General features: G+C 35.6%; 1 protein-coding gene across 1 annotated transcript in view; it reads right to left on the bottom strand.

Moving 5' to 3' along the window:
* The window catches only part of LOC136822839 (DNA polymerase subunit gamma-1-like), a 63,116-nt gene that overhangs the window by 31,047 nt on the left and 18,497 nt on the right, over positions 1 to 13,572 (bottom strand). The window contains exons 8-9 of the mRNA XM_067079153.1: positions 12,916 to 13,073; positions 12,686 to 12,724 (exon numbers count right to left, since the gene is read on the bottom strand). Coding sequence (XP_066935254.1) covers positions 12,686 to 12,724; positions 12,916 to 13,073 — 197 coding nt within the window. The remainder of the gene's footprint in view (positions 1 to 12,685; positions 12,725 to 12,915; positions 13,074 to 13,572) is intronic.

A 13,572-nucleotide genomic window follows, 5' to 3' on the forward strand; every position in this document is an offset into this window, starting at 1 on the left:
GTAACTTTATATTGGTGCAAACAATGACTATAATAGCTTCACAAACATTCCCTATCTTGGAATTCCGCTGGGAAAGATTTTTTCGATCGTATATTGAACAGTTTTGATATGAGAGAGATATCTAAGATATAGGCTCATAGTTCAAACATGGTTTCACCAATCCCTTTCATGATTCAATTTATTCATCTCAAAAATCACTGACAACTGAAGAGACACCATCTGTCAGATCGGATTCATCACTGACTGCGCTGAAGGAAAAACTTTACTCTAACTCTCAAAATTTTGTCGTTGAATCTTCCCAGTCGTCAAAGACCGAGTTATAAAAGTGACTGATTTTGGGGTACGTTTTACGTGCAGGTTTTGATTGGATCCAGGACAAGAAAAGGATAAGCGTATCTGAAGAAAGTGCTCAAAAATTCTGAAAATTTGGAAGTACCACAAACAAGCTAGATGCTGAATGGACCTACCTGATGATGAAAGTTAGATAGCAATGCAAGGAGAAAAAATCATTCAGAAAATATATCGTTTAGCGAAAATGCATAACGCAATAAATTCATCATTGATTGTTGATGGGGGGAGAGGGAAGGGTTGTAGGGAAAAATTAATAGAAAGTTCTGGTCGCAAAAATCAGTTTTATTGACAATTGAATCATGCTTGATGGTGAGCATTGTTATCAATAATGTTTTTGTGTGAAGAACATAGAAATACAAGGAAAACATATAATGAAAATCTGCAAAGACGGCGATTTCCGGCATTTTCAACCGGAAAAAATTTTTTCTCAAAAATCGAACTCGGCCATGTTTTGAGCATTGCAAATACGCATCTTTCTGCAAAAAATCAGAAAAAGCTAAAGATGAAAATTCGAGAAAATGTAAAAAAAAAACGGTTTTCCGGCATATTTCTGGCATTTTCGGCCGGGAAAAAATATTTTTCGAAAATCGGGCTCCGTCACATTTTAGGTATTGTCATTTTGCATCAGTGTGCAAAATTTCATGAAAAAATATAAAGTACAGCTCGAGAAATTCAAGAAATACCGTTTTTCTGGCGAAAATAAGCTGTTCCTGCGATTTTTAGAAAGTTCCGGCTTCAAAAATCACTTTTATTGACAATTAAACCATGCTTGATGGTGGGCATTGCTACAACTAATGTATTTGTGTGAAAAAACAACGAAATATAAGGAAAAAGTCCAATGAAAATCTGCAAAAACGGCGATTTCCAGGATATTTCCGGCATTTTCAGCCGGAATAGAATTTTTCTCAAAAATCGGACTAATCCATGTTTTAGGCATTGCTAATACACATCGTGCAAAAAATCAGAAAAAACTAATGATGAAATCTTGAGAAAATGCCAAAAAACCGGTTTTTCCGGCATATTTCCAGCATTTTCGGCCGGAAATGAATTTTTTTCGAAAATCGGGCTCCGTCACATTTTGGGCATTACCATTTTGCATCTTTGTGCCAAAAATTAGGAAAAACTAATGAGCCAATCCCGAGAAAAGCTAGTAACGAACGGACGAACGGACGAACGAACGAACAGAGGTTAATTTATAGGACCTACAGCCCACCGGGGTAGGTCCAAAAATTGAAAGCACGTTAAGACATTGCCATGACTGTGTATATCATATAACGGATTGTTATTGTTTTGAATATCTGGCATACCGTCAACGGCTCTAACTTGGGACGAGTGGTCATATCATGGGATGGTTGACTTTCTGGACTGTATTTGCACTGTTAAATCTCTGTATCAAGTTTGTTTTCTATTATTTGCGACTATGTTAATTAAATGACTTTGGAGGTTCGGTAAAATGATTGCCGAATTGCTGAGACCATGTTTTGTCAGACTGTCCCAAGTTAGAGCCCTTGACGGTACAAATCCACTTTGTAGTCATTGCATTTTAAGGCAAAGTTATGATGCCTAAAGCACTGTATAAAAATTATTCTTTTATTTGGATTATTAGTTATCAGTGCTCAACTCTGTTCGGTGGAAAAGCTTCCAACTTCCCAACAGAAAAAGTACTGTCAAGACTGTCACAAAGCATTATATATTTAATGTATTATTAAATTTGAGATTTTTTTACTTTATCATTAAATATATAAAATTTGTACAAAATTTGCTTCAGCCAAACATTTTTATGCTTGAAAATAGTTTATAAATTCTGATCTGTCGGATAATTTTGTGGTGGTAAAGATAAGAAAAACAACATGAAGTCAAACACTCATGTTTATGTATAATTTTACTTTTTACCTATTTCCCAACCCAAAATCTACCTATCATACTCAACTGAGGCCCAGCTCCAGAATTTGGCTAATAATAATATTGACGAATGCGCATTCGAATGTTTCGTTCAAGATTTGTTTGAATGTTTTGTTTTGAGAAGACAGAAAAGACTAGGCTTCTGCTCATCCTCTAATGAAAAGAGTTTCTTATAGGAAGTATAGGAAATGCAATAGAGGTTTGCGATGCAATTTTCTTGTATTCTCTCTCTTTTTGTTTTGAACTGATTCGAAACCTTTTTGATGACACGCCCAAAATTCTCGCAAATTCGAACGTTAGAAAACTGTCATAAACGTTCGATTTCGAACATTCGAACGTTCGAATAAATCCCTCCATTGCTGTTTTGCACTCGTCACGGAGGTTTTGATCAAATGTTGGGTCAAAACTCGCGCAAATGGACCCAACATTAATAGACGATATCGGCTTAACGAAATTCTCCCCGAATGATTACCCATGATGCATTGCGCAAAAAAATTCAGTAAGTCAATATTTTCCGTGAATTCTTTTGCGCAATGTATCATGGGTAATCATTCAGGGAGAATCTGGAAAGCCGATATCGTCTATTTTTCAAAAATGTCATAAGAAAAGTTTGATCGTGAGCAAACTTCACCCAACATCCTACAACATTTGAATTCTCAAAATTTCTTAAAAAGTTGTAAATTTTCGATGCATGCAAATGGAGCCAACATTTGATCCTACATTGAAAATTTCGAATGTTGGATCAAATGTTGGCTCCATTTGCGCCGGCCTTAAGAAAAGACAAAAAAGAATAAAATCATGAATTGTCGGGGTTGAGAATGAAATATTCAAAAGTAAGTTATTATTTTGATTTTGATTTTTCTTGAGTTTAAAATGGATACAGCAACACTTTCAATTGCGGTGCTATAAAATGTCACTTTCAAGGATCCCACTTTCACAGTTTGATTTTTCTTTGTAGCTCTTTGATGTAAGTATCTACTTTGAAGCGTTCTGAAAGTTTTTCGTGCTTTTGAAAAACATGCAAAGGGATTTCACCGGGATAAATGCGTTTATAAAGCATTGAAGTTTTCTCACAATAAGGACTTTTCCAAATATTCTTAATCCACCTTCACAATTCAAATTCGAATGTGGTTAAAAGCCGTCCCTTGATCAAGGTACGCGCGAATGACAGTCTCGCACTGACTTCATACACATCAAGTTAGAAAGATAGCCCATACTTTATGAGAATAGCCCAGTAACTTAGGATTTTTAGACAGCCTTTCGATTGTTCTCGCAGCCAGTCAGCTCGTCTATTAGACTAGCAAACTAGTCTGTTAATTAATCATGTCAGAGGGCGGGGACATAAAGGCGGCGGGCGTTTACTAGAATAGGAGCTGCGTAGGAGAGCGAGCAAAAGTTGGTGAGAGGCTGCTGATTTACAGACTAGAACATTCTGCCACGGCTTCATTTTGGAGGTTTTGAGAACGGAGGAGTGCTTTCCTAAATTTTGGAGGGAGAAAAGCCGACAGACCACTTTGTTTTGAATTTTGGGTGGTAAAAGGATGAGCCACTTTTCAAGTTTTGAAACTTTTACATCTTAGTTGTTTTTGTTATTCATACATTCTTAGAAAGGTAAGTATTTGAAATTTAGCTTCAGTTTTCTACAATCATCAAAAGTGTACAAGGATTATTCAGTTTTCCCTATGCAGGTTGGTGGCTTTTTGCTAGCCTCTTTTCAATCAAGGTAAGAAATATTTTTTCTATTTTGGTTCCCACCTAAATACTTTTTGCTTTTTTATTTTAGTACTTACAGACTACTTGTTAAGGAACTTGATTACTCTAGCAGACTAGTCTCATTGTGGCTAAGTGAACCTCTCCAACACCCTTTTTTATGAATACAACAGTAACACTAACCAAGCAGGAACTCTTCTCAAAAGTACCCAGCAATATATCCTTTTTGAAAAAATTTTGACACTATTTTTAGAATAATAACATATCATAATAATCAATAATTCTGACACTTTTAATATCTCACGATAACCTAAAACAGGTTTTCAAGCCGTACCAAAAATTTTAGTCAACATAATATGCAGTTTACTAAAGTTTTTGGTACGGTTTGAAAACCATTTTTAGGTTATCGTAAGAATAAACAGCGTTTCCTGGTTAGTTTAAAGAAACTCTCAATGTCATTACTCCCAGGCTGGCTGCTGTCTGACAGCCCAACCCTCTTCAACAGACTCACTGCTACAAAAAACAACCTGTCCTGACTGTCAGCATGTAACGTACCAGCCATGCACAGGAAAATTACACGTACACATAGAAAATTAAATAGATAGACCTTTTGCTAGTTTAAGATGTCATGTTGAAATAATTAAGTATTTCAGTCTGTCATGAAAAATGTAACATCGACATGCACAAATTTAATTTGTGAAAAATTGAAATTTGCAGAATTTAGTGCTGTGGTAAGATAGCTCTGATGGAAAATCCAGAATTTATATTGTGACAGAAAAGTTTTTGGGTATATACATCTATTCATAATTTTAGAAAAATGCAGTATTTTTATCGTGAGAAGAGAATTATGTAAATTCTGACATTTTTCTATAGATTGTGGCTATGTGCTGAAGGATTTTCTGGTCACACCAAAAATGCTAAAAAGTTAACCTTACACTTAAAGATTTATGGCTAATTTTTTTAAAGAGTTTTCTTGCCACACTAATCTTACAATTTAATATTATAATTATGTAAATTAAAGTTACCTATTCGAGAAATTTTCATCTACGTACGTACAACTATAATTTTGGGGAAATCCCACTTGTTCGACAGTTATTAGTTCGACACCCATTTGCTCGACAACCACTTGTTCGACACTCTTTTCTCAAACAACTGGGCTGTCGAAATACTATATAGTTTGTCGAACAAATTGGATGTCGAACAAGTGGATTGTCAATCAACTGGGTTGTCAATCATTTTGGTACCCATTTTTTCAACAACCCACTTGTTCGACATCCAATTTGACAAGAATTTGTTGAACAAGTGAGCTGTGGAAATAAAATTAACTTCACACTAATCTGGCAATTTAAAAATATGTTGAATGTTTTTAAAGTGATACCGTGAAAAAGGGTAACTTGCATCATTGGAGGCTAACATGCATAGCCCTCAAATGAAAGACCCAGCTGGTCATTAAAATACAAAAATAAATCAAAACAAAAATGGTAGAGTAGAGCTGCGAGCGGAGCTGCGTAGTTGTATTTTAACGACCAGCCAGGTCATTCAAGATAAGCATGGTGAAAAAATTTAATCATTTTCAAATATTGTAAGAAGACTTTTAATATTTCATATATATTTGAAAGAAAATGTTTTTTGGAGAAATCTGTGTTTGTCAGTGTGCTTTATCATGACTTTATTTCTACTCAAAACTGTAATTTTATCATACTGTAGGGATAACAAAGGGATAACCAGGTAGATATTCACAAAAGTTTGTTGCACGTTTTGTTGCACTTCCAATACCTGAATATGTACGACATTGTGTCAGTGTCGTGTAGTAGTCTCTGGTAGTCCACAACAACCATATATTTTTGATAAAGAACCTTTGACTTGGGAGTCCTGGAAAATTAAAAAGTTATGTTTGAATGTCAGTAAATAATTGTTAGGGTACTTTACCTGGGTTATCCCTTTGATTACCACATGAAAACCTAGGAAAAAGAAAGCTGAAATGAAAAAAAAAACTCACAGTCCATAGTGTTTGCAATCTGAATACTCCATTCCTAAAATTGAATGAGTTATGAATAGGAAAAGATAACAAATCAACAAGTTCTGATAACTGATGTTACAAGATTTTTCATCTTCTCTTGCCTCTCAAATCAAAACAAAAAACAACCAAAAATGAGCCAACGAATTTTGCATATGCAGAGAACCATGAAGAAAAGCCACATATATATACACAAAGAAGAGGCTCATCAAATAAGAAACAAGAAACAAAACATCTATTCAAATAAAAATTTCCACTTTTCTTCCAATCACTCACTCCTCAAGAATCAAAACAACACGATCTGCGACTTTGACGAAAGTTTTCATTTCTCATTTCACGAATTTCTCAAAGTTCATTCATTTCTACAACGCCGAAATCTGGCGTTGTAAGATTGGGGCTTCAGCTTAGCCGTTTTTTCCTTCCTGGGGATTCGCTCCAGTCGGGCTTTCAGCCCTTGCCGCCGACAAAATTTCTTCCTACGCTTACCTAACTCCTACGCTCACTTTTCCCGCGTGATACCGTTCCAGCCCGACTGGCGTGCCAGTCTACTCGTCTATCTATGAACTGAACGGAACATCGGAAGGATTGGGGATTTGAACCGCGAGTTCTAGATTCTAGATTTTTCTTGTAGTTCTAAGTTACAGAAAGCTTCAACCCTTTTGTTGCGTTTAATCATCTTGATATGATATGATCTTTATCATTTTAGTGCTCATCCGGCCGATGACCATGGATCAAATTGGGACCTTGGTTTGGCCAAACGAGCGATCAGCGGGTGCAAGGCTCCCAACGAATTTATTCGTATATACGAAATGTTTGGTGTCGAAGATGCAAGAAAATACATTCTTAATCAAATAAATCTTCGACATGAAGCTGAGCTGCCGCATTCGTTGCTGGTTAAAAGAATCAAAAGAACATTCCACACGGACAAAGATCCGAGGGTGTTCCTCAAGATTCATGAAATCTTTGGGCCTGAGGTTGCGAAAGTGTATTTCTTAGCGCATGAAGAAAGCGACGGAGACACGAGCGACTCGTCACACGACAACGGCTATTGGACGGCACATCAACTGCGTCCAAAGTATGAAGTTGAGTCAGACACTGAGTCATCTCGATCTAACAACCGTACGAGTATCTACTCAAGAAACCATTCCCGTTTTTCGAATGGTATCCCCAGCGAACAGCGCGGCCGCTATAACTGCGAGCGCAAGAGGGATTGGTGCTTAGCACGCAAGCTGAAGAGGGAATGTCAATTCGAAGACACGTCAAGTGAAAGTGACGAAGAAAAACTTGATCGTCAACATCGGAAGAGGAGCCGGAACACCCGATCCTCCATTTCATCGGTACACGCAAGCCGTAATAGTCGTTACAGTACATCGTACGGTAGTCTGGGCAGCTCAGCAACCTTATCTACAAGGAACGGTTTCGAGACTCCCAGTCTTTACTCTCGGGCATCTTATAGATCGGAACAAACAACTTCTCGGGAGAACTCGTCAGATTCCTGCAAATCTATAGGATCAAGCTCGAGCAGTAACAAAGCCTCGATTACAGATACAAATGACTCAATAAAGTCGCTGGAGAGACAATACATGGAGTCTACCAGTACACATGACAGCTCTTTCCAAAGTGGACGGTTGAGTGAAAGGTATTGAATAGAGATCTTTCATGGTTTTGCTAAGTTACATAATTTCTTCCATTATGGAAGCAAATGTTCAAATCAGTAGAAACGGAACCCTTAAGCTAATCGAACGTTTGTTTTGACAATGGCGAAAGCTACGTAATTAAAAAAAAACAGTAAAACCCTCTATTTTCTTCAAATCAAAAACCTGATTGTTCCCCTCAGCTCAGAAAAGCTTGATTTCTTATTTGACCTTACTCACTCACTCGATAAATAAAGATAGTGCACATTATCTTCAGGAAGCAAGCAGAAAAGCAAAACTTGAGAATCATTCTCGCTAAAAAGATTTCTGTTCAATCATCTAACTGCTGCAGGTAAAGGTAAAAAGATAATTACTAAGTACCCCCGTGCATATATAGGGAACTTTCCCGCATTTTTTAAGTTATAGAAAGCTTTAATCTCTTAAAATGCAAATGCCCATGGATACATGTTTTTTTTTCATAAGCATATATTTTTTTGGAAAGTAGACTTAGTTATGTTTAAGGTATGCGTTGGAATCAAGCTCAAAATATGCTTGTGATAGGCTTATTTTTTCACGAAACCCAAGGTTCAATATGTTTATTAAAAAAATTATATAGGCCCTGACCTAAATCTTATCTCTATCAAAATTACATTTTTCAGCAGCCAATTGCTTAAGAGCTACTCAGAATACACCACGTCGACGACTACCAACGGCGAAGAGGGAATTGTCGAAACAGAGGACTCGGATGAATTCACCGACCGTGAGCCAACTGTACAAGAGCTTGAAACGTTCAATTGTTATGTTGCTCATAATGAAGGTCGAAATCGCTATGCAATTAACCCCAGGTAACTATTTTTATGACAGTACAAATTGAAGACGTGTTTTAGTCAAGTTGATAACAGAGGACTTGTTTGTCAACGATTGAAACAATTTTCTCAGTTCACAATAACTAAAAAAGGACAATATTATAAGATAAGACCTTTTCTATTTTCGTCCAGGAAGAATTTTGAATTGAATACCCGCTAAATACTACTTTTATCTATAGAGCGTATTGGGGTCTTGCACCCAGACCCACTTGCATCACCTTTTTTATTTTACTAATGGACGTGATAAAATCGTGATCGTTATACCTTTAATGAGTGCTATTTATCAGAATCATAAAAAAGCGAACTTAGAGGCTGAGTTCGAGTTTGAGGGTTTTGTTCGAATGTCCAATAGCATACCGCAGTGATTCTAAAAATAGACATCAAAAACATTGTTTGTCCGAGTTTTAATCCCATCATCCTTTGCATTAATTGCTTTTGCAAGTCAATTACTTTTATTGACAATACAAAAGTAATAACTTGCACGCATTTCGAATCAAGATGAAAAGGTTTGTGGGATTGAATTTCGGTCAGATGTTAAAAGTAATAATTATGACGTTTGCATAACGGTATGCTATTTGTTTTCACATCCTTTAATTTTATCCTTTAATTTAAAATTAAAGGATCTTCTTTTTGATTCTGTAAAATTCTTTAATCATCCTTCTTTATTATTCGTTTTCAGCAAGCCGCTTAAAGTCCAAGCCTATCTTATGGCAAGCGATTATGTGGCCGACGCGGAACAGTTTTTCATGCCAAGAAGATCAGCGGTCAAGAAATTTGGAAACCTTAGTGTGAAGGAGAGTGACAAAGCTATTTCAGTTTATACTTCGCTCTCCTCTCACAGTTCTTTAAAGAGTTGTTCGATTCGGGACTTCGCGAACCGTGACACAAGCTCTGAGCGATCGTCTTCGACAATGTCATCTGACAGTTCCGACTCGTATTACTCGATCGAATCGGGGGATCATCGTACTCGCTCAAACTCAAGGGGGTCTACCTCATCATTAAACAACGCCTCAGCCTTCACCAGCCAAAGACAATCCCGTAAACGATCCGCTCGCATGAGCACGAACACGAACACTAAGAGAGCCAAGCTCCAATAAGCAACATCGCGTCTGAATATATATCCTTCATTTCTCTTTTTGTTATATTTCTTAAATTTTTCTTCATAATAAATTTTTTCTATATATACCTTTTTTTTATTAAAGCTTTTCAGAATCATTTCTCAAACATCGCAGTTGAAAGGGAACGTTATAACATGGGTGAATTTGTTGTCCTTTTCGCTGATGAGTCCACCGCCAAAATTCTCCCCAACAACAAACATTCTCGTTATATAAACAAGACGACTTGAAGTCGAAAATTTCGCCTAAAGTTTAAACTGCATGGGAAAAACAAGAAGTAGAGATGGAAGCTAATCTGAAATCTACTTTACATTGAGCCTTGATGAAACAATTTTATAAGAACAACGAGGCTCAAAATTGATAAAAAAAACTAACCAATTTAATAACAATGGTTTCTTAATTCTTAATTCTATACTTATAAGAAAAATAAATATGCTCATATTGTCCGCCATCCCTTGTTTACTTTGTAAGAACTAATTACCGAAAGGTATATCAACGTCTACCGAGAGTTATTGATTTGATTCTTATAAAGTATATGCTTATAAGAAAAATAAATATGCTCATATTGTCCGCCATCCCTTGTTTACTTTGTAAGAACTAATTACCGAAGGGTATATCACCGTCTATCAAGAGTTATTGATTTGATTCTTATAAAGTAAATGCTAATAAGAAAAATAAATATGCTCATATTGCCCGCCATCCCTTGTTTACTTTGTAAGAACTAATTACCGAAGGGTATATCACCGTCTATCAAGAGTTATTGATTTGATTCTTATAAAGTAAATGCTAATAAGAAAAATAAATATGCTCATATTGTCCGCCATCCCTTGTTTACTTTGTAAGAACTAATTACCGAAAGGTACATTACCGTCTATCAAGAGTTATTGATTTGATTCTTATAAAGTATATGCTTATAAGAAAAATAAATATGCTCATATTGTCCGCCATCCCTTGTTTACTTTGTAAGAACTAATTACCGAAGGGTATATCACCGTCTATCAAGAGTTATTGATTTGATTCTTATAAAGTAAATGCTAATAAGAAAAATAAATATGCTCATATTGCCCGCCATCCCTTGTTTACTTTGTAAGAACTAATTACCGAAGGGTATATCACCGTCTATCAAGAGTTATTGATTTGATTCTTATAAAGTAAATGCTAATAAGAAAAATAAATATGCTCATATTGTCCGCCATCCCTTGTTTACTTTGTAAGAACTAATTACCGAAAGGTACATTACCGTCTATCAAGAGTTATTGATTTGATTCTTATAAAGTATATGCTTATAAGAAAAATAAATATGCTCATATTGTCCGCCATCCCTTGTTTACTTTGTAAGAACTAATTACCGAAGGGTATATCACCGTCTATCAAGAGTTATTGATTTGATTCTTATAAAGTAAAAATGCTAATAAGAAAAATAAATATGCTCATATTGCCCGCCATCCCTTGTTTACTTTGCAAGAACTAATTACCGAAGGGTATATCACCGTCTATCGAGAGTTATTGATTTGATTCTTATAAAGTAAATGCTAATAAGAAAAATAAATATGCTCATATTGCCCGCCATCCCTTGTTTACTTTGTAAGAACTAATTACCGGAAGGTATATCACCGTCTATCAAGAGTTATTGATTTGATTCGTATAAAGTATATGCTAATAAGAAAAATAAATATGCTCATATTGACCGCCATCCCTTGTTTACTTTGCAAGAACTAATTACCGAAGGGTATATCACCGTCTATCAAGAGTTATTGATTTGATTCTTATAAAGTATATGCTTATAAGAAAAATAAATATGCTCATATTGTCCGCCATCCCTTGTTTACTTTGTCAAAACTAATTCCCAAAGGGTATATCACCGTATATCAAGAGTTATTGATTTGATTCCTATAAAGTATATGGTTATAGGAAATAAAGAAAAAGACTAAAGACACAAAGATATGACTTAATCCAAAGAAAACCCGCGAAAATCGTCCTTGGTTATACGAGCGTATAATTTGTAAATTAAATTCAGTGTGTTCGTCCACGGTGGAGACGTCAGCACAGAAAACACATTGTTCTCATACTCTGCACGTTTTTTTGTTTATGTTTTTGCTTTTAACCAATGGGATGGTGCGTTTACTCGAAATTTTGGTGACTTTTGTATACGAAACGGCTAACCTGAAAAAGGTGCATTTAACGAATACAGTTCCATACTATCGAATAAAGGTTTTTTATAACCATCAAAAATTTGAAAACAAGCTCAGAGCATCACAAGGCTGAAGAATGCTTATAAGGATGCTTTTACCCAAAGCAAAATTCTAGGAAAAATTCCGAAAATCAGTAAAATCAGGAAAATACATTTTTCATGGGCTCAAGGTAATGATTAGTATATGCTCAAATTTTTGCCATATCTGAGTCTAAATATGGTTAAGTGTGATGCATATAGAAAATAGACATTAACATAAATGTGATGTTGGTATTGAGGCGTTACTCTCTTTTTAGAGAGTCTTTGCCCATTGCGGATTAATTTTGGAGTATCGACAAGAACGTGTTTTAGAAGGATTTGGAAGCAGACAGTTTGTCTTGTCGTGGCGGCTTCAAATCGAAATCGAAACATAAAAACATAGATAGATGTTTATAAAAAATAGACATGCATTCAGTAATAATGGTTAAGCTTCAAGAGAACTTTCTTAAATAATGCAGAGGTTAAAGTGGTTCTTGTCTTGAAAGGAAAAATGGATTTCATAGAACAAATTAGTACATGTTCTTGAAATTTTGGTGAATAGATCTTATCGGAGTTTTTGATTTTGCTAAAAAAGCGATGCGTTGTGGGATTGTTTCAAGAGTATTACAATAGAATTCTCTCGAGGAATTCCTAAGAGATTTCTATTGTAATGCTCCCGAAACAATCCCACAATAATGCATTTTTAGAAAAATCAAAAACTCCGATAAGGTCATCGATAAGCTCTATTAGCCAGAATTTCTCCAGACAGAAAGCCTCTATAATATACTTCACTGAAACTTTTAACAATGATAATTGTGAACTCAAAATCATTGCAATGAAAGCCTTAAATGTGAATCAAAGGAAAATTTAAAAATTGTTACTCTTTTTCGTTGTCGTCAAGCCAAATTGCCATTTGAGTGCTAGAATGATAAAAAAGCAATTTTGAAAAATAATACAAGGGACCAGTAATATTACAGAATGATGGAGAAATTTCAAACTTTAATTTCAGCATATCTTCATTGCGAGTGTTTTTCGAGATTTCCGCAGTGAAGCGATTGACAGTCTTTCGGTCTAGCCTAAAATTCAGTAAAGAGAACAATCTTGCACCTACCATATTCGCTTTCGACCGTTCCTCCAGAAAGATAACATTTTGTTTAACTCTATGGGAAGTTTGGCATTGAAGTTTCCACTTGTTGCTAATGTCCCGTCCTCAATCTTGGAAAGGAAATCTTTTGCCAGCGGATTGCCAACATTGAAATTGTCACCATTCTAAAAACAGATTATGAAAGGTTATTGACGATGTGTTGAGTTGTTTAAAATCAATATCGAGTTTATGTATTTGCACTTTTAAGGACGTTGGAGTGACTGAAGCGGTTTAGAAAAACTTGCAGCTCTGACCCGCTGAATCAAAGAAGGTAGAATCTAGTTTACCACCGTCCTCAGTCCTTAAGTATCTAGTTTAAATCAGAAGCTAACCGTCAAGGCAGAGTCATCAAAAGGTTGCAAATGACCGGGATTTATAGCGAGATGAGAGCGAGTGCATCAAAATGCCATCTCAGGCTAGTCAACCATCCTACTTTTATAATTATTTCGACTACAATGTATTAGCATTTATTGGTATTTCGTAGTTTTTAGAGTTTAAATTAAAGAGTTTAGATCAGCGGTTTTAGCATTTCCACTTAAGTCCATTAAACATTTCGATTTAGAGGGGTTTATTGGCTTTAAAGTTCGTTCTAAACCTAATTGGGGCATTCTTGAGCTTTTCGAT

This window comes from Clytia hemisphaerica, unplaced genomic scaffold (assembly GCF_902728285.1).
Source record: "Clytia hemisphaerica strain Z4C2 unplaced genomic scaffold, Clytia hemisphaerica genome assembly, whole genome shotgun sequence".
Taxonomy (NCBI): Eukaryota; Metazoa; Cnidaria; class Hydrozoa; order Leptothecata; family Clytiidae; genus Clytia; species Clytia hemisphaerica.